This window comes from Engystomops pustulosus, chromosome 8 (assembly GCF_040894005.1).
Source record: "Engystomops pustulosus chromosome 8, aEngPut4.maternal, whole genome shotgun sequence".
Classification (NCBI taxonomy): Eukaryota; Metazoa; Chordata; class Amphibia; order Anura; family Leptodactylidae; genus Engystomops; species Engystomops pustulosus.
Window position 1 is genome coordinate 107,011,668 of NC_092418.1, and position 23,092 is coordinate 107,034,759.

The 23,092-nt window shown below is 42.7% G+C and overlaps 1 protein-coding gene across 1 annotated transcript in view; it reads right to left on the minus strand.

Annotated features, from left to right (window-relative positions):
- Positions 1 to 855: 855 nt before the first annotated feature.
- LYPD6B (LY6/PLAUR domain containing 6B) overlaps positions 856 to 23,092 on the minus strand; it is a 44,309-nt gene continuing 22,072 nt past the window's right edge. The window contains exons 2-5 of the mRNA XM_072122195.1: positions 6,998 to 7,159; positions 6,323 to 6,421; positions 5,628 to 5,758; positions 856 to 4,275 (exon numbers count right to left, since the gene is read on the minus strand). Of these exons, the coding sequence (XP_071978296.1) occupies positions 4,108 to 4,275; positions 5,628 to 5,758; positions 6,323 to 6,421; positions 6,998 to 7,106 (507 nt within the window). The 5' untranslated portion in view covers positions 7,107 to 7,159 and the 3' untranslated portion in view covers positions 856 to 4,107. The remainder of the gene's footprint in view (positions 4,276 to 5,627; positions 5,759 to 6,322; positions 6,422 to 6,997; positions 7,160 to 23,092) is intronic.

A 23,092-nucleotide genomic window follows, 5' to 3' on the forward strand; every position in this document is an offset into this window, starting at 1 on the left:
TGGTACTAGTAGTGGTGGTGGTAGTAGTAGTGGTGGTAGAAGTAGTGGTGGTAGTAGTAGTGGTAGAAGTAGTGGTGGTAGTAGTAGTGGTGGTGGCAGTAGTAGTAGTGGTGGTAGTAGTAGTGGTGGTACTAGTAGTGGTGGTAGTAGTAGTGGTGGTAGTAGTAGTGGTAGAAGTAGTAGTGGTGGTAGCAGCAGTGGTTGTAGTAATAGTGGTGGTAGAAGTAGTGGCAGTAGTGGTGGTGGTAGAAGTAGTAGTGATGGTAGAAGTAGTGGTGGTACTAGTAGTGGTGGTAGTAGTGGTGGTGGTAGTAGTAGTGGTGGTAGTAGTAGTGGTGGTAGAAGTAGTGGTGGTAGTAGTAGTGGTAGAAGTAGTAGTGGTGGTAGTAGTAGTGGTGGTAGTAGTAGTGGTGGTAGTAGTGGTGGTGGTAGTAGTAGTGGTGGTAGTAGTAGTGGTAGAAGTAGTAGTGGTGGTAGAAGTAGTGGTGGTAGTAGTAGTGGTAGAAGTAGTAGTGGTGGTAGTAGTAGTGGTGGTAGTAGTGGTGGTAATAGTAGTGGTGGTAGTAGTAGTGGTAGAAGTAGTAGTGGTGGTAGTAGTAGTGGTGGTAGTAGTAGTGGTGGAAGTAGTAGTGGTAGTAGTAGTAGTGGTGGTAGTAGTGGTGGTGGTAATACTAGTGGTGGTAATAGTATGTAGCTGCACTGCGCACACAGCGACACAATACCGTGCCCATAAGGAGGTGTTCCGCTGCACATTCGCACTGTGCACCACATTTATGTCATAATTGTGACCCCATGTGTGCACTGATCCAGTTTTATCTTCGCTCCAGTGTCCGGAATACTCTACATCACATCATGGAGGAGCCACAGGCGGCTTTATTATATAAATAATATACAAAAATGTAGCAAAAACATAAACGAGTGAAACACATTCTAGAAACATTGTAGCGCAGAAACAGGACCATTGATTTATGCTTCAAATATACATATAAAAAAAAGTTGATGCTTCAGCCTCTCAATGCAACTTCGACAAAGAAAGCCGAGCTCTGATTGGTTGCTGTGATCAGCGAGGCCACTACTACGTGATAACATTAATTACAACAAAAGTATCCAATGTACTTTATATCATAGAAGTCATAAAAAGATAATGGTGATATCAATCTATAAGATTGGTTATTCCTTTGGACTGGAAGACAAAAGGACAGAGTCACTATTCTGCTGCTGGTGGAGCTGCACTCACTATTCTGCTGCTGGTGCAGTCACTGTGTACATACATGACATTACTTATCCTGTACTGATCCTGTGTTACATCCTGTATTATACTCCAGAGCTGCACTCACTATTCTGCTGCTGGTGGAGTCACTGTGTACATACATGACATTACTTATCCTGTACTGATCCTGAGTTACATCCTGTATTATACCCCAGAGCTGCACTCACTATTCTGCTGCAGGTGCAGTCACTGTGTACATACATGACATTACTTATCCTGTACTGATCCTGAGTTACATCCTGTATTATACCCTAGAGCTGCACTCACTATTCTGCTGCTGGTGCAGTCACTGTGTACATACATGACATTACTTATCCTGTACTGATCCTGAGTTACATCCTGTATTATACGCCAGAGCTGCACTCACTATTCTGCTGCTGGTGCAGTCACTGTGTACATACATGATATTACTTATCCTGTACTGATCCTGAGTTACATCCTGTATTATACTCCAGAGCTGCACTCACTATTCTGATGCTGGTGCAGTCACTGTGTACATACATGACATTACTTATCCTGTACTGATACTGAGTTACATCCTGTATTATACTCCAGAGCTGCACTCACTATTCTGCTGCTGGTGCAGTCACTGTGTACATACATGACATTACTTATCCTGTACTGATCCTGAGCTACATCCTGTATTATACCCCAGAGCTGCACTCACTATTCTGCTGCTGGTGCAGTCACTGTGTACATACATGACATTACTTATCCTGTACTGATCCTGAGTTACATCCTGTATTATACTCCAGAGCTGCACTCACTATTCTGCTGCTGGTGCAGTCACTGTGTACATACATGATATTACTTATCCTGTACTGATCCTGAGTTACATCCTGTATTATACTCCAGAGCTGCACTCACTATTCTGATGCTGGTGCAGTCACTGTGTACATACATGACATTACTTATCCTGTACTGATCCTGAGCTACATCCTGTATTATACCCCAGAGCTGCACTCACTATTCTGCTGCTGGTGCAGTCACTGTGTACATACATGATATTACTTATCCTGTACTGATCCTGAGTTACATCCTGTATTATACTCCAGAGCTGCACTCACTATTCTGCTGCTGGTGCAGTCACTGTGTACATACATGACATTACTTATCCTGTACTGTTCCTGAGTTACATCCTGTATTATACCCAGAGCTGCACTCACTATTCTGCTGCTGGTGCAGTCACTGTGTACATACATGACATTACTTATCCTGTACTGTTCCTGAGTTACATCCTGTATTATACCCCAGAGCTGCACCCTATTCTGCTGCTGGTGCAGTCACTGTGTACATACATGACATTACTTATCCTGTACTGATCCTGAGTTACATCCTGTATTATACCCCAGAGCTGCAGTCACTATTCTGCTGCTGGTGCAGTCACTGTGTACATACATGACATTACTTATCCTGTACTGATACTGAGTTACATCCTGTATTATACTCCAGAGCTGCACTCACTATTCTGCTGCTGGTGCAGTCACTGTGTACATACATGACATTACTTATCCTGTACTGATGCTGAGTTACATCCTGTATTATACTCCAGAGCTGCACTCACTATTCTGCTGCTGGTGCAGTCACTGTGTACATACATGACATTACTTATCCTGTACTGATCCTGAGTTACATCCTGTATTATACTCCAGAGCTGCACTCACTATTCTGCTGCTGGTGCAGTCACTGTGTACATACATGACATTACTTATCCTGTACTGATACTGAGTTACATCCTGTATTATACCCCAGAGCTGCAGTCACTATTCTGCTGCTGGTGCAGTCACTGTGTACATACATGACATTACTTATCCTGTACTGATACTGAGTTACATCCTGTATTATACTCCAGAGCTGCACTCACTATTCTGCTGCTGGTGCAGTCACTGTGTACATACATGACATTACTTATCCTGTACTGATGCTGAGTTACATCCTGTATTATACTCTAGAGCTGCACTCACTATTCTGCTGCTGGTGCAGTCACTGTGTACATACATGACATTACTTATCCTGTACTGATGCTGAGTTACATCCTGTATTATACTCCAGAGCTGCACTCGCTATTCTGCTGCTGGTGCAGTCACTGTATACATACATGACATTACTTATCCTGTACTGATCCTGAGTTACATCCTGTATTATACCCCAGAGCTGCACTCACTATTCTGCTGCTGGTGCAGTCACTGTGTACATACATGACATTACTTATCCTGTACTGATACTGAGTTACATCCTGTATTATACTCCAGAGCTGCACTCACTATTCTGCTGGAGTAATCTCATGTATGTACATATTGGCGGCCTTACAAAAATAAGGTGATGTTGAATTGGTGAAGGTAAGAAGTAACGGAGCGCTCCAGGCACTTCATGGAAGATGAACATCATTATCATAAAAATAAATATAACCAATATTTACATCGTCTGTAAAGCACAGACATTAACTCCTGTACACGAGACTTTACAACATGCAATAAGATTGTCTGTCGCGTCCTCCGTGGACCCTCACAGTTTAACATAATCCGCTTCTGGTTTCTCCTCCTATGTCACTGCTGGGATTTGTTGTACTGCACATACATTTTGTATGGAAGCCACAATAACACAGCTGATTGTCCATATCTCCTGGGTCAGAACCCCAAGGGTTAACACGTTCCCATCAAAACTTGGGAATCCTTTATGCCACTTAGCAGTTCGTCCAGAGGTCGTAACCTCCTGATTGTGACCTGCGATCCGCCCATCATACGACTTTACCATCTTGGGGGCATAATCCTGCGGTTCCTCTGAGGTTCTTGCAGGACGTCCGAATAGTCCGTGACTCACAATAAGAGTCCATTATGCTAGAGGATAACCAGACAGAGTACGGCAGCTGCCACTGCGGGCAGGAGCGCCCCCACCCTGTGGGCATCTGACTTGCGATGCGTCCTCATAAGGCTCAGCACGGCGTTTGTGTGGTTTGTCGGGACGTCCATATTGCAGATCATCCCATCGCAGCAGGAAACGCACTCCTGAAGAAGGAAAGGAAACAACATGTAAGTATGTAGAGGCATCCACCGAGCTGAATATATTTGGTTTCTTGATATTGGCATGGAAGGGGGGGGTGGACTTCGCCTCCAGGGCCCCCCAACAACTGCCAGGTTCCTTCTCACTTAATGACAAGTGAAGTCAAGGGAAGTCTATGAGACTGATGGAGAGTACAGCGCTCAGTTATTTCCATCAGCCACACAGACGATGAGTGGACGAGCAGACACCCAACCAAATAAACATGATGCATACTTTGCAAGGGTCCCAAAAACAGGAATCCCTAGAGCCCTAAAATGCAGAGAAGGTCACACAAGCATGATGGGTACATCAGTGAACCTACGCTCTCTCTATGAAACTGTGCGCCCCTTCTTCCAGTCCAGTAGTAATATATCAGGTTATTTTTTAGTATGTGAGTTTTCCATGCACCGTCTCACACCCTCGCTGACATATAGTGAGAAGAGACAATGGGGCTCATTTACTAAGGGTCCGAACTTTCGTCGGGTTTCGCAAATATTTTCGTTTTGCGCCGAATTGCCCCAGGACAACCCAACGGATTCGTAAAAAACGCAAAATTTAAAAAACCAAATGTGATGCAAGATCAAGCACTCACATGCACCGGGAAGAAGCAGGTGAACTCAGGCGGACCGCGGCGCAGCAGCGACACCTACTGGATATCGGGCACATGATTTTAGTGAATCCCGACAGAACCCGAATCCTCGTCAGACAAAGCGCTGCGGGATCGCGACAGGACAGGTAAGTAAATGTGCCCCATCATTTTGAATTGTTAGGTCCACTTTGTAGCATGTAACTGCGCCCCTGATGCCTCCCCCACCTTCCTGCAGCAGGGGGTCGCCTGAGGCTCATTGGTGAATCCTTGGATGGGTACATTTACTTTTATTAGATGGTCGGGGATAGGCAATAACACTAAGTCTCATAAAGAATGAAAGGAGCAACCGCACATGCACGACCAGATGCTCCATTCATTTGGGAAAAGAGGAACCCCCTATAGAATTATCACGGGGTCCCATCAATAAGCAAGTTACCCTTCTATCCTGTGGATAACTTCAAATTATCAGAATAACCCCCCCACTTTGGTCAACCCAACTGATAATTATCAGACAGCATAGGATCTATGACTAGGACCCTCGCTATGTTCTCCAACTACATTCATTATACAGAATTTAATTTTGTATCAGTTCCATTCATGGAGGATCCAATGTAAAGACTCCTATGGGTCCTGATCTCATCCGAGGTTCTAATCATGCGTCACCCTCCCCATCCAGAAGTCTGATTTATATGACATGTCTAGTGGATGCGCAGTACAGGATGTCCTTACCACATGACCCGAGTCCCGATGATGGCGACATCCCACATTGTGACATTCCTCGCGCGTCGCACACTTCTTAGTGACGGATTTACTTTTCCCGTGGCCGGTGAAGTGATGAACTGTTTTACAGTAATGTGTATCTGAAACACAAGTACAAAAATGTACAATTTCCAAAAGATCTCTTACTTCCCGACCCTAGTCACAAGCCTCTCACCCAGCCAAACCGGTTCCTACACTGTGCTGACGAGACCCAACAAGGTCGGAACAGTTCTGCCTGCAGCTGGGAATCTGTTCCCTCTGGAATAGATAGTCTGGTTTGGCTTTAATCCCACATAATGTCAAAAGGCTTCCTGAAAGTCACGCCTCATGTTAATGGAGCTAAAAGAGGCGTGGTTTTCCTTATCCAATCCTGGAAAATGCATATTTTCCCATAAAAATCCAATAATCCGGCATTGGTAAATCCTATAAATTCTGCATTGAAGGTTTGCTATGGAATCCGGATTCAATGGTTCTCACTGAAGAGATAAAGCTAAGCTGCAATACCATGTGCAACCACAAGTGGCGCCATCTCTAGAAGTAGAAAAGATGACCTTTTACAACCCAATATCTGGATATAATTTCAGGAAGAAGTTAACCCCATCTTCTGCTGACTACACTACCTACCTGACCGGCGTAGATACGGAGCGTGCGCTCATCTCACTTACTTGGTGGACACCACTTGTCTTCGGCCCAGCGGTTGCAGTTATAGTTATCAGAGGATTTCTCGCAGGTAAAGCACTTGAAGCTGTTCGGGAACGGAGTGGCTGCAAGAGACGACTTACATGAGCGCTTCCAAAATACTATATCAATCAGAGGGCACCAAATAATTATACAATATGTAGATACCAGGGGCGTAGCTCAGAGTTTCAGATGTCCATACATAGACAGCTATTGATATAAAAAATTTGGCTGCATGCTGCCACCACTAGGGGGAGCTTAGATGGCTTGTTTATGATGCTGGGGACTTGTCCTATCCTATTGGCTTTTACAGGCCAGAATACAAAAGGGAATACAACCGGAAGCAGAAGCCTCCGTCCATTATGTGGCAAACCAGCCGGTGTACTGTTATTCATCTGGAAGACCCCTTTAAGAACTTTCATATTACTGTTAGGCTAAGTTCCATCATAGAACAAAAAAAAGTCATGCAAACAGGGGGTAATATAGAGAGCAGTGAGTAATCTCCAAAGTGCCCCCTAGTGGTAGCAAAAAATATCTAAAACGTCAACATTAGCCTCTACCCATGTAGGGACTTGGTCACTGTATATGGAATATTACCGATGCCGGAGAACATAACACAGATCTATTTAAGCACATACAGAGTGATGCATGCTGGGACTTACGGTCTATTGGAGGCAGCACGTTATGGAATTTGGCATTTTTGGCGCAGGTGCTGCCTCTTAATGTGATGAAGAAGGTGACTGTGCATAGAATAAGGAGTCTTGCGGTCATTGTCCTGCCTTGTGGGGTCCTGCGCGGCTCCGATGATTCCTGGAGGGTTTGACCTATGAGTAAAAGAATATGAGAGTGAACCTCAGACTCTGGACCTAACACATAACTATGAAGATCTATAGGATAAACCCAATGCACAATCCTTAGATCAAAGACGCCATAGAGGGCGGAGAAGACACAATTGCGACTAAATCACGGGTACAAGTCGTGATAAATGCGGCCCCTTATTTCATGGTACATACAAGAATTTACTGAAACAGACATGGAGTGGTGTCAGGTCCACTTTTATTAATTATAGTAATTTCCTTTTTTTTATGTTTACTAAGTCTATACAAACCCAAGTGTCTCCGTGGTAACAGACTACAAAAGATACAAAGAATGTAGTCTGATTCTACAGTAACAATCCTTCAATATTTAGAACTGTAGAGTATTGGAGATCTGATTGCGCTCTGATCATTGGGACCCCATGATCACTAAAATGGGGGGGGGGGGACCAATGCTCCTCAATGAAATTTGGGTCAAAGTCGCTTGATTCGAGTCCTGTTTCACCTATCCTGTGGTAATACCATAAATATATGTGATAAGAATCGTGGGAATTATCGATCCCACAAAACATTGCGTTCATCTATCGGATACGTGGCGCCTTGTTGTTCGGCTGCAGATTACAATAGAGAAATCAAGGTAGAGACGGGGTCATGACATCTATAGATACAGTCTAGATACAACACACCCACAATGAGAGGTGACCACAGAGTACACAGCAAACAGGAACCCGGGGAAGTGAAGGCAAACAGTAATATTATCAGGTACACAGCGGTTATAGCACTGACCCGCCCCAATCTCTCCTATAATACTCTACAGCGCTGCCTCCCAGCCCACCAGGGCACATAGGAACCCAGCAGTGGGACCCATCTGATAACATCTCATCCAGTCCAACTGGACCGGAAGTCCTGGAGCAGCTGACACTGGGGGAGTTCGGACTTCCAAAAGCGAAGTTTTTGTTTTTCATTGGAAATCCATTATTGCAGGGATCCCTATAACATCTACAATGTGTAATGGGACTTTTCCTGCCACAAAACTTGTCAAAATGTCAAGATTCCCCCCCCCCCCCCCCCCCCCAGTGGTCTCTTTGTTAAACTTGCTACGGAAGTTACAAAAAAACAACTTCTAGAAAAAGCATCACCAGAAAATATGAAGGGAAGACATTCCCCCCATAATCATAATGCAAACAAGTGTCCTTGTTTCCCAATCTCCGTTGTCCTCAGGAGAACATATTGTGTCCGTACATCCAGCGTCTGTCACCGTGATGGACATTTGGCACAGCAGCTATTTTGGTGGCGAACAAATGCACCAACTGGTTTGATATTTCTAGAGTTTCCTGGAGGAAGGATACAATGTATCCCTGACCGGTATCATGAAGAATGTCCCCAAGGTTCCACATTCCTTCTCGGAGCGGCCGCTGGAGCATAGCCGGCCATTGTTGTGGCTGAGGCTGCCCATATATTGTGAGATTTTCTGCTTACTGAACCCAGACAGAAGATCTCAAACAAATAATGTGGGTGTTCCTGTTTAGTCAGCGGGTGTATTTCAGGAAACGCAGCACCGGGACACCTTGATAATGTGCCAGGGTAATCACAGGAATTCGGCGACATTGGGATTCATCAAATACACAATGGTCTCTCCCTATGCCCGACTGTAGGAGAATAATAGTCAGTGGACTCAACAAAACAATATTAGTTGCCCCCCCCCCCCTCCCACCTTAGTGCGGGGGTCTACAGATTGTAACCGCATCGGTTATACATCCTGATAAAGTAAATAGTAAATTGCTTTTTAATGACTTAAGGGTTAAATTTCCCCCAAATCACTTTCCTAAGACTCAAAATTTTCTCTAAGTTTCAAATCTCTTCCCCACTGGCTGCTCAAACAAAAATGCATTATCCAGTAGGGGGCAACACTGTGTTTCATGAAAAACGAGGAATAAATACAGTATATAAACTTATAAACAATATAAACTTCACGCAGGAAATGAACCATTGCCTCCTATATACAGGTAATATTTTACAGAGTTTGCAGATGAACCTTACATCTGGTGTATGGGAGCGTCCACAGGCCACCCTGACGTATAGTATAGAAATATTATTATACATGGGACGGGTTAGATGATGACCCTAGCACAAAAATTGAAAGGGAATGTCTTGAGAAGACAACACCTTTAATTGTTAAAAAAAAAGCTACAGGGGCCGGTAATAAGAGATAGAAGGCTGAGATACACTTAATAATGCATCTCTAATGCAATGGACAACGGGCATACCGAAAAGATGGGCTATTAAAAATGGGAAAATCCCTTTAAAAGTCCCCTTTAAATTCATAGGAACAAGGAAATTGCTTTAAATGAGGATGTTTTCCCTATACAGGCGGTTCCCTACTTAAGGACACCCGACTTACAGATGACCCCTAGTTACAGACGGACCTCTCTGCCCCCTGTGACCTCTGGTGAAGTCTCTGGATGTTACTATAGTCCCAGGCTGCAATGATCAGCTGTAAGATGTCTGTAATGAAGCTTTATTCATAATCCTTGGTCCCATTACAGCAAAAAATTTTGGAACACCAATTGTCACTTGGGCAAAAAAAAAAAAATTGTCTGGAGCTACAATTATAAAATATACAGTTTCAACTTACATACAAATTCAACTTAAGAACAAACCTATGGATCCTATCTTGTACGTAACCCGGGGACTGCCTGTATACTACTTTTTGTAAAAAAAAAAAAAAGTAAAAAAAAATAATGACATAACTGATCCGTTAAAAAAATTCTCGAGTTTCTCCAGTTTCTAAAATTTATTTCCATATAACATTTTAGGAATTATGAACAAATACAATGGGAGGGAAAATACAAATTTTTTGGCCAAAGTAGAGAGCAGCTACAAAGAGCGTCTCTCTCCCTGGAGGACCTGTCCTGTCCAGCATTACTCACACAACCCATAGATGTGAATGGACGCAGTGCAGTACTTGACTTCTCCTGGGGTGGCGCTGCAGGAAACTGCTGGTTGTCTCGATCAGTATATAGTCAGATACGGTGTGACTTGTCTTCATCAGATTAGCCCTCCCTACATGACTATTCATCTCCATGACATGTTCCTCGTATTCTAGGAGCCACAACATGACCTCAACGTGAGATTCCCCCTTCCAGGAGATCCGAAGCCAAGAAAACTCATCCGAGCGAAGCTGTGATTGTTTATGTGAGGAGATGGTAATGAATTCTTGTGACTTCCCTGGACACACCTTGCAGCGTCTTGGCACCGGCTGCGGTTCATGTCATCGAGACCGCGGCTGCTTGAGGGGCAAAACAATGGCCGACAGCAAAACAGATTGACCAGGAGTTGGCAAAGAACAACCAACGATAGAAGAATCCGAGGGCAGCCATGGATGAGTGGATGCCCAAACACTCATCTGCCCCGGGGCCACGCACGTACCACAGGGTTTAGGTTTGTCCGTTTTCGAAGAGGGTTGCCCAAACATGTAGAAGAGGTCAACTACACGTCCCTGGTCTTATGTTCTCATCACATGGGGCCAGGCGTGACGAGGGCACAGGGGTCATGCAATGTACCCCACGTCGTGGAAACATGTATTACAGCACATTTTTACCGCTGCCACACCCCTTTCCATAAGCCACTCCCATTTTCCATAGTATTTGTAAAAGCTTTTTTTTTTTTAATTAATCTAGTATCCCCCCCACCTGTGTCATAATTAGGCACAATGGCAGTGGTGGAAGATTAGAGGACACCAACGAGGCCAAGAAGATCCCACTGATCGTCCAGACCTCAGAATTCATAAGAACAGATGTATCATTTAGGGGACAATCCCTTTAACTAGGAAACATCTTGAGGCTGCAGCATTACAAACCCAAGAATTTGGGATGCATTGGGTTTATTATAATACAGATCTATCCATAAGGCGGAAAACCAAAGTCTTCATACACTCATTCAGTTACGGCATGGCATGCATGTTTCCTTACACTCATTTAGCTTAGAGCTATTCCCAGTTACCTCCTTATACACATGCACACTTGTTTAAGGGTGGCTAGCATGTCTCCATGCACTTGTTTAGCTGACAGCTATTCTTAGAGACCTCCTCATACACATGCACACTTGATTTGGCATGGCATGCATGTCTCAATGCACTTGTTTAGCCAACAGCTATTCCTGGTGACCTCCTTATACACATGCACACTTGTTACGGCATGGCATGCATGTGTCCTTACATTAATTTAGCTTAGAGCTATTCCCAGTTACCTCCTTATACACATGCACACTTGTTTCAGGGTGGCTAGCATGTCTCCATGCACTTGTTTAGCCAACAGCTATTCCTATAGACCTCCTCATACACATGCACACTTGTTTCGGCATGGCATGCATGTGTCCTTACACTCATTTAGTTTAGAGCTATTCCTAGTCCCCTCACTATAGACATGCACACTTGTTTCGGCATGGCATGCATGTGTCCTTACACTCATTTAGTTTAGAGCTATTCCTAGTCCCCTCACTATAGACATGCACACTTGTTTCGGCATGTCATGCATGTGTCCTTACACTCATTTAGTTTAGAGCTATTCCTAGTCCCCTCACTATAGACATGCACACTTGTTTCGGCATGGCATGCATGTGTCCTTACACTCATTTAGTTTAGAGCTATTCCTAGTCCCCTCACTATAGACATGCACACTTGTTTCATGATGGCTAGCATGTGTCTTTTAGCCCACAGTTATTCCTAGTAGGATCCTCATATACATGCACACTTAATTCAGTAGAGCATGCATGTGTTCTCTGGTGATGGCTTGTTTGTCTTAATGCGACCGGATCAATCCCTTTTAACCCCTCGGCTGAACCAATGACAGCCAATTGAGTCTAATGTGTATGACCCCCAAGTGACTAAACCCCCGATCCTGCAGGGCGGCTGCTTACACCTACCTACCTGATCCAAGCAGTGTCCTCATACACCACACCCTGTCCTATCTATGAGCCAGAGATCTCAGCTGTGCAAATACGACTCCGAACAGGAAACACGTTATCGCTCCCGAAATTAATCAGTTCCCTGCGCTGTGTTCTGCTTATCACGGCTTGTAGAATGGACGTGTTAATACCACTTAAGTGCAATGCAAATGGTTGTCATAGTGTAACCACTTCAAATCCTTGATAATAGGGACGTATTAGCTCATAGCGAAAAAACCAGGTCCTTAAAGGCGCTCACTGCATTGGCAAATTGAATCGGCAGGTGGCTTAAAGGGGCTTTCCACTTTTCTATCATTCAAGTCCATATAGGTTAAGGGTCATGTCTGGCAGCCTATTAGGGTGATGCCACACGTGGCGTTTTGAATCCGTTTTTGGTCCATTAAAAAACGCATCAGTTTTTTACGGGTTTTACCAATTATTTTAATTAAAAATGGTGAAAAACGGATGCGTTTTTTAACTGATGCAATTTTTTAACGGACTGCTTAAAAACGGACCAAAAACGGGTTCAAAGCGGCATGTGTGGCATCACCCTTACTGGTTCTCCGATAGGTTATAATGGAGATCGCTCCTAGTAACAGGTAACAACACAGCGTTAGTTATTATAAAGGAGAATTCCAAATATTAGCTGCGCTCTGATTGGTTGCTACGTTCAATCTATTTTGGTTTTTAAGAAACTGTCTTAAAGAAAAAACTCCCCATGAATTTTGAATTTTCAAAAAGAATTCTTGTTTTTGAAAAAACAATGCTGCGATGTGATTGGTCGCTTTGGGCAACAGTTGTTTCTTTCAGAAATGCGTAAAGTTGTTAAACATATAAAAGGCTCAATAAAAGTAACTCCCCGGAGCGTCGCCAAGTCAAACATACATCAGATAAAGCAAAAATTATCTGGAAAAGTAATGACTGGCTAATAACGGGTTTGTTAAATCAACAGAGGCGGGGCTCCCGCTGGTAATTATTATCAGCACCGACTCCTTAAAGGGATTTTCCAGCCTCTTTGGAACCAAGGTAAAAAAAAATAAAATGTACTCGACCTCAATGTTTCGGCAGTGACTCCTTCTCTGAACACTTTTTGGGCCCCTCTTACAGGGCCAGAAGTGTTGATGGTCACATGACCGCGAAGTCCAATTCGTGGCAGTAGGAATGGCAATGTTCCACTGTGGATTGGTGGCAGTGGTCACATGACCACCAAAGCTTCCAACCAAGCTGGGAGCAGCAACAATGACTGCAAGCCGGTCACAGCAGCAGGGTCAAGGTAAGTACCTCCTTCTTTGCTTTCTTTGGGCTCTCCCAAGGTGTTTCCTATTTAAACTGGCGAACATCTAAGTCAGTGGGGGTCATTTATCTTAGTTGGATGCACCGTTTTTGGTTGTATTTTAGTGACTTTATACGTGTATTAGGGTATTCGCGCTAATTTTTTGTGCCTTTTTCCAGCAGTTCCTCGTGTAGCAGTTTCCTGGTTTGCACCTAGATAGATAGATATGAGATAGGAGACAGATAGATGGATATGAGATGATAGATAGATAGATAGATAGATAGATAGATAGATAGATAGATAGATAGATGGATATGAGATGATAGATAAATAGATATGAGATAGATAGATATGAGATCGATAGATAGATAGATAGATAGATAGATAGATAGATAGGAGATAGATAGATAAATAGATAGGAGATAGATAGATAGATAGATAGATATGTAGATAGATAGATAGATAGATAGATAGATATGTAGATAGATAGGAGATAGATAGATAGATAGATAGGAGATAGATAGATAGATAGATAGATAGATAGATAGATAGATAATAAATGATAGATTGAGAGATAAATAGATAGATAGGAGATAGATAGATAGATAGATAGATAGATGATAGATAGATAGATAGATAGATAGATAGATATGTAGATAGATAGGAGATAGATATGTAGATAGATAGGAGATAGATAGATAGATAGATAGATATGTAGATAGGAGATAGATAGATATATAGATAATAAATGATAGATTGATAGATATGAGATGATAGATAAATAGATAGGAGATAGATAGATATGTAGATAGATAGATATGTAGATAGATAGGAGATAGATAGAGAGATAGATAGATATATAGATAATAAATGATAGATTGATAGATAAATAGATAGATAGATAGATAGATAGATAGATAGATAGATAGGAGATAGATAGATGATAGATAGTATAGATAGATAGATAGATAAATAGATAGATAGATAGATAGATAGGAGATAGATAGATAGATAGATAGGAGATAGATAGATATATAGATAATAAATGATAGATAGATAGATATATAGATAATAGATAGATAGATAGATAGGAGATAGATAGATAGATAGGAGATAGATAGATAGGAGATAGATAGATACATAGATAGATAGATAGATAGATAGATAGATAGATAGATAGATAGATAGATAGATAGATATGAGATAGATAGATAGATAGGAAATTGACAGATAGATAGATAGATAGATAGATAGATAGATAAATAGATAGATAGATAGATAGATATGAGAGAGATAATAGATATGAGATAGATAGATAGATAGGAGATTGATAGATAGATAGATAGATAGATAGATAGATAGATAGGAGATAGATAGATAGATAGATAGATAGATAGATAGATATGAGATAGATAGATATGAGATAGATAGATAGATGATGAACAGATGATCCTCGGTGCAGTGACGAGTATAACTTGAGCTTTTGAAGAATTACGTATAATGGATGTAAATCCGTCCGGAGTCTCATGCTTATACCCTGGAGTCTGATCCGTGGGTGTGATCCCGGCGCTGGCGTCCAGAGATCTCTGCGGATTATCCGATTACCCATGAACAATACACAAGATTAGAAACATAAACATTTCTATCAGTGGTTATTACTTATCACGCTGTTATTTGTTTAGTATCTGCCTGGGATAGATGTCAGTGGTTCCTCCACCCATAGGGGATTTATACGTTTAGCTAGAATTTAGGCAACGCATGCGAGTCACTTATTACCTTCTGATCTCCCTGATATCGGGGGGGGGGGGGGGGGGGGGTCTACGTAGGGGTCCTATACTTATGAATATTATATCAAAGCTACGTTCTGTCTGGATGAATGTGTCTCTATCCGATGCCCGTTTGGGTGGGGGGGGGGGGGGTATTTTCTACTGAAAGTAAACAAAAAAGTTTCCTCTTAATTGACAGCAAGCAGAGATTTAAAAAAAAATTTAAATTATTTTGCCATTTTTGAAGTGTTCTCTATATGTGACGAGTACACGAAGATGGATTTATACAGCGTCAGAATGGTTGGGGTGGGGGGTCCTTTTTAGGCACCCGCTCTAACCAGCTTATGGAAGTAGGAACACAAACAGAACAACAGCACCACATTCTGTGAAGTGGCCGAGACAGGGAACAGCACCTCAGAACCTGAGTATCTGATGTTGGACCCCACTGATCTGATATTAGGATAGATAGAGATAATAAATTATTTTTCATAGTTTTTGTCCTCTAGGTGGCGCTGTTGCTATACAGGTTTAAGGGGTATTCGGTCTTAGAATGTTATGGCATATCATTAGGATGCAATTGTTACTGATTTGTTACAATTGAAGTAATCTTCCCTGTACATTGCAGCCTGGATGTGACGGGGATACGATTCGGCTCCCGTCTGCTGAGGACCTGGCGATAGATAGGAGCGATCACCTGTCATCATACATTATGAAACTGAGGCCTGATGTTATATTGTGGTTAATGAATACGATGTAATTGTCCTCTTTGTTATTTTTTTCGGCTTATTAAGTGCAGTGCGGTAAGAGCTTATAATGTGACGTGTCAGCAGCTCAAAAACCAACACCTGTAGGGCAGAGATTAGAAGGAGAATGAGGTCTAACCTCAGCTTTACTTCTTCTGTGGTAACTACTTATACATGTACCACAAGGAAAATGCTCTTCTGTTACAGCTTATTTTACAGGATCAAACATGGGGACGCAATCCGGCTCTGTAAACCCCAACTTATATGTCATAGAATGGTACAACATCTTAAAGGGGGAATCCACTTCAATAAAAAAAACATCTACTTTAAGAAAGTGTTAAATAAGAGAACAGTCATCCTAAATCAAAAGGCTGGTTGTCCCACCACAAGGACCATCTGCTTATACAGAACATTGTTTTAAAGAGAACCTGACACCAGATTTTATCTCACTCAACTACTAAGTAGGGGTTGACATGTCATTTCTAGAATTCCCTCTTTTAAGTGAAATCTTCCTTGTTTACTTATCATGTGAAAAAAAAACAGAAATGAGTCACTTTTAGAGGTTGTAGGGAAGTATCTCTCCAGATGCCCCCATCTTGAGCTTTAGATCACCAAGAAACATGGTGTCACATTAAAGATAAGAATCTCATTATTAAAACCACATCAACATTGTGGTCCTGTGTGATTCAGGCAGTTAAAAGCAGGAAACAGGGCGGAATTGCATTTGTATCTATTTCTTTGTGACTTCCTGTATCTTGGTTCCGAAGAAACACAATCCTGATGTGATTTGAAGATGAAAAGATTGCTTTATGCAGCTATAGAGCCTCAAATACGATTCTCTCAAGTGCCAATCCTTCTTCAGCCTCTTAAAGTGACTCATCTCAGCCAAAAAGTGACTCTTCTTATATCACTTGCATGTGGCTTGAGAAGTTTATGTTTTTACAGGTAAACGGGTAAGATTTCATATAAAAGAGGGAATTCTAGAAAGGACATCTCATAACCTACCTGATTGGGTTAATAGTATAGTGGGGTAAAAGCTGGTGACAGGTTGCCTTTAAGAGAAACTTCAAAGGCATTAAAATATCCTGTTCAGACATTACCTTACAATTCTTCATGCCCCTGCCATAGACTTTCCCTCAGTGGGGTAACTAGGAGAAGCCGGTCCCCATCACACATTTATACACACATATAGAGCATATATACATTACATATATGGTATATGCATGTTATGATGTACATAATATGTATATTATGGTGCACATCCTCCACTCTTTAGTATGTCAGGTAGGATGACAGGGCCCCCTGACATTGTGGGCCCCTTAGCGGCTGCTATGTCTGCTACTTCTGTAGTTACGCCCCTGCTTTCCCTACAGGCTGCAGTTCCCCCGTCTGGAAGATGGGACGTTTGTTTTTTTGTTGTTATTTTGCCGGAATTTTATCATGTTTTTACCTGTAAAACTAGGTCAATGTCACATCTGTGTAACGTGCTCTATGGTCAAACAGTTGGCAGCGGAGCTAACAGTCCAGTGTGTGTCGCCCTATTCAGCCTAATAGGAAGCAATAAACATTTATTGCAGGAACAGGACCGTACAAAAGCCTCAGAATAATTGATCTTCTCCTGAAGCCTCCTGTACTGAATGACAAGACTGGGGGGGGGGGGGGTGTAAACACGGGAAAGAAAACAGAAAAACTTCCTTATATGCAACTAAAAATCCCCCCCCCCTCCCCTCTCCCCCCACCATACAAGGGCAGCAAACACCCATATGCAAACAGTAAAACTTGTGGTTTCAATGACCAACACAGACGAGCTCCATTGTTCTTACGTTCCTGTCTGATTCCAAGATCATGTACAGTAAGGAGACAGACATGGGAAACTTTCTCATAAATCTATTATTCACAATAGAGAGTCCCTACAAGAACAAACGTTGCTGCAGAGGACCCCAGTTTCACACTAATTATACAGATCATTCACTGATTTCTATGAGAAAACTGTAATACTTAGTTCCACCAGTGGTGGTGCTGTAGGGAAAAGGATCACCTGCTGCAGGAATCCTTTCAGTGATCGCTGCCGATCAGAGGTGACATCATCTTAAAGGGGTTCTCCGGAATCTTTAGTTTCAATCACCTTCATTGCCTCTCTAAATGGGTGCTGCTATACCCTGCACCGGCCCCTATACAATGTATGGCACTGTGCATGGCTAGAAGTGAAGAGATTGCACTGATTTTCCTAAACAAAATTAGAACTAGACAAAATGTAAACAAATTAGATAATTGGGATATACTATTGAGATACAAAACATATTTCAAGGAACTTTCCACTTTGGACCATCCTTACCATCTAGGAGGGCCCTTTGACAAATCTGTAGGGAACCCGACATTAATAACTTGTAGCAATAAATATTCTGTAGCAATGGAGTTGACCCCACACATACACACATCTTAATGGCCGCCATGGCACAGGCTTTACATGACTCGAGGCAATTTAAATTAGGAAACCAGTCAAGATCAGAACAGGTTCAAAGTTGTCATAACCGGTCGGGGCAGAGCAGTCAAAAAGGGGTCACCGGCAAAGGTCAGAACAAGCAGAGCCTCTCCAAAGTAGAAGTTTCTCCAGTTTGATGTGCTACAGGCCTGGTCTACATGTGCCAGATATTCTACATAATCGCCAAATTCTTGTTGGGTTGTTGGCCTCGAAGAACTGATTGAACAATATTGGACTTACCCCTCGACTCATCAGGGTCACAACTCTCGACTCCTTGGACACACACACACCCGACGACTAATTGGGGGGGGGGATTACGCACCCGACAACTCCTAGGGGACACATAACCTGACTCCTTGGGTGTAGTGGGACACCGTTGACTCCTTAGAGACACACACCCTTGACTCATTAAGGACACACCCCTCGACTTGTAACACCCAGTTGACTCTTTACTCAATTTCTAGGATCATATCAAGCCTATGGCCCGTAAAAAGTTCTGTAAGTGAAGCTTTTTATATTCCAGCCATAGGAACCATGTTCAAAGAAAAAAATGGTAACCCTTTTCCACGTGAAACCCCCACATAGCGGTGCGTCCCACGTGAGCAGGTCCTGCTGTCAATACAACTCATTTATCAGGAATAATCACTTTTGCCTGCAGAGAATCTGCCCTGAAGCTGCACAAGTCCAATGTCCGGATTCCATCAAAAATGTCCGCTTTATTCCTGGCCTGCTGTGGCCGAGAGGTCGTAAATCTGATTGTCTTCCAGGACCTGACAAATGGTCCCGTGTGGGAGATCAAGTAAGCCCTACTGCTAGCCAGGGGACTTATCTACGATAAATGGACAAGAGGTGAAAAGTTATCAGCTTTGGGCACCACCTGGTGACCACACTTTCCAAGACGTGAGTAAAAATTAACCCTGCTCCAGCCCAACGCTTTCCAAAGCACAATGGTCAAAGGGTCACGTTACTAGTGTGGGTCACAATCGTATTTGGAAGGATTAAGATTCATTCTGGGACAAGGGATGTTTGTAGGATTTATAAAAAAAAAGAAAAGAATTAAAGGATATCCCCAAAAATCAGATTCAAATGTATTTTCTTCTAGCTGAAGGACTCGTTTAAGTCCCTAAAGATAGCCGAATATTGGACCTGACCATGTTCAACTATTTCTCAATGCATATCCCCTCCTTCCCCCTCACAATGGTCATACAGTGAATTAGAATGAAGGGATTGAGAGGTCTGATCTAGTGATCACCCACGCTCCCACTGGTGGAGATTCTTCTATGGATGGGAGTAAAGTTGGATGTGGAGGATGATTCTTGACTGAGCACAGAATTGGGTTTATCTAGAACCATTCTGATGGCGAATAAGAATTACAGAAACATTTGGATGAAAAAGAAATTACCCAACAACAAAATGTTGAAGTTATCAAACTCCAAGCAAACCCCGTCCACATCTGCCCGGACAAGTATTCTTCAACTAAGTCCTACGGGAGATCTGTCCCCACTTAACCTGCTCCTTCAGAGCCCCTACATCTCTCCGGAGCTCCTGTAACATCATTACAAGAGGAGATAGAAATGGGGTCACCGTAATGAGAAGCCTGATTACATCTCCAGCCCTCCGCTGGAAAATTAGTTAAGCCACCAACCATAAAGTGACCATTTCCTACCTTTCTTCCAACAAGCCGGTCATTGTGCGCACCTGACAGTAAGTGAGACGCTTTCAGCCTCTCGCTAATATGCCTGGAAGAAAAAGTCTCGGATGTCGGCCCCGGCAGCATTCCTGTGCAGCGGCGGGGTTAGCTGATGGCGGTGGCACTCGTCCAACGCAGCAGAGCTTGTTTCTATTGACATCGACGCTCACTAAGCACAATCGACAGCTCAGATAGTGTGACTTTCAATCCACTTACAGTAGCAGAGTCTCAGTAGAGTGCAAACACAAAACACTCGGAGGCCTCTATGTTAACGTCGGGAAAAAGGACGTTTTGGGAAAGATATGTGGATTTTGTGCAATATTTTTGATGTTTTTTTTGTTTTCTCTGTACTTACTCTACTTAGGACTAGAAGTTATATTGCAGGTAATCATCATAGCTTCAACGTTGGTGCTAGAATTAATTAGGTATTTCTGGCCGATTCCCATCTTCTCCCTTTGACTTACCACACTTATTTCACTAACCAGATGCTTATTAATGCTGGGGGCTAGAGCAGAGGTGACATCAAAAATTAAAAAATTGTACGCTCCCTCCTCAAGCTCTTCTCGGTTCCATCCTTGGAACAGTCTTCTGATCATCAACACTTGTAACTCGGCCATCAATAGTGATTTTTTTTTTGCCCACTCCTGTCTGGAGGGTTTTTTGGATTTCTGGAAAACTACTGTAAGTCAACTGTAGTAATAAGCCCAAAACTCTATCATTCAATGAATAACTCAAGTTATGTCAGCAAAGTGTCCATTCACACACACACATATGTGTTCTCTATGGAAAGCATGGACTCGGCCACCACCTGGAATCTCTGGAGGTAGCTTATTTCTTGTGAGCATCTTGACATTCAACAAGGCAGACCCCTCTTTTCCCAATTTTTTAAGTCAGCAAACTCCATACACGTTTGATGGTTGGTTGGCCAAGTTGAGATCAGAGGGTTTGTTCAAGTCCTAACATGTATGACATCTGCTCTACACTTCAGATAGAGCTGGAGGAACCCAGTTCCATCCATAGTATGTTGCATTGTCCTATTTAAGAACATAACATGAATATCATCCAAATTCATTCATTTTTATGGCTTTTATGGGCTCCATATCCCAACAATGGAGGTCAACTTGCACTCAATTGTGCGTTTTAAGGGGCAATTTAGAAGTGCCTGTTACTTACCTCTCCAAAAAGGTATAGTTACTAGTGGTGTAGACTCAGCCAAGAAGAGTAGTCACCCTAGAATTTTCCGCCATAATGCAAAAACAGAGTTGTAATACCTCAGCCTGAAGGGCAAATCATGTCTTTTAAGGTACAAGAAGAGGGTGAGTTTACACCCAAAAAGGAGTGTTTAACTTTAATAAAGTTAGTTGCCATTTATTAGGTTATAATTAAAAACAAAAACTTTCAAAAAGAGAAAAATTGTAGATCCACCAAAAAAACGACTCAGATTCACCGGTCTGAATGTTGCGGAGGTAGAAGCAAACATTAGACTTTGTGAAGAGAAGGAGGCAGTAGAGGAACAGGCCTCTCCGTTCACCGAGGGCGCACCTGAGAGGGATTAAATTGTACATTTAAATACGCAATGAATTATTCATTCTATAAGGAATGTTCCCTGCGAGGTGACCGATCTCTCGCACAATAGAAGACGGATTACAGGCTTACAAACACACTTGCTGCTCGGCACAAATCGCCGATATTTACAGATGCAGCCCAAGTGAATTTTTGACCCGAGTGTTATTTGTGGTAGGAGGATCTTTGCCAGAATTTCATGCTGAATGAAGCAGTCACACTTAACCAAGCCCTCGCGTATTACATTTCCACGCTGATTAATACCTCCAGCTTTTGTAAGACGACTAATCCAGAGAACGTATGTTCTGACTATGAACACGTAACACAAGTTACAGCTCACATAAAGATTTAGAAAAGTATGGAATGAAGTTTTTTGGTCCAAGGTATTTGAGCTCACATAGAGCCATCAGATTCTCAGCCCATAGGTGGCCATATACTGTAAATAGTACAACAAAATGGTTATCTGTTTGCGATTGGGCCACAAATGTAACCATATGGTTCTTGGGAGCGTGGTCTTTCAGTCCATGTGGAAACTGGACTCGGTTCACTGTGGATAATGACACACTCTTACCAGCTTCCATCACATAGGGGTTTTGGCTTTTGTTCTGGGGTTGATACGCACATTTCGGACCAAAGCACATTCATCCCTGGGACACAAAACCTCCTGAACTATAACAGCTGGACATTTGCATCTTGTTTTTACTTATGTAAAATGGCTTGTACAGACAAACACAGTGGGGCAGATTTACTTACCCGGCCCATTTGCGATCCAGCGGCGCGTTCTCTGAACAGGATTCGGGTCCGGACGGGATTTATGAAGGTAGTTCCTCCGCCGTCCACCAGGTGGCGCAGCTGCGCTGAAAAGCATCGGAACGCGCCGGAATACACCGAGCTGGACCAGGTGAAGGTAAGCGCGTCCCAAGCAACACATTTTCGGTTATTAAATGCGGCGGTTTTTCTGAATCCGTTGGGGTTTTCGTTCGGCCACGCCCCCGATTTCCGTCGCGTGCATGCCAGCGCCGACGCGCCACAATCCGATCGTGTGCGCCAAAATCCCGGGGCAATTCAGGTACAATCGGCGCAAATCGGAAATATTCGGGTAACACGTCGGAAAAACGCGAATCAGGCCCTTAGTAAATGACCCCCAGTAACTTCAAGTTTCTGGAAATTGCACCCAAGGATGAACCAGACTTGTCAAAATAACGTCTGGTTTCAATGGTATATGTATAATTTATTCCATGTTGTCAATTCCAGTTATTAAAACTTGTCTTGCTTCAATGGCAAAGGACAAACATTTTTTCTGGAAACATCTTTGGAAGGATTGTCCAAAAAAACGTCATATATGGCCAACTTTTTTCAACAGTATGACTGTATAGTATCAGCTAAAATGTGTTACATTGTAACTGAGCTAGTCTATTTTCATCAAGTTTGGCTAAATGTTCTAACAACATAGTAACATCCTCTCAGACCTCTGATTAGCA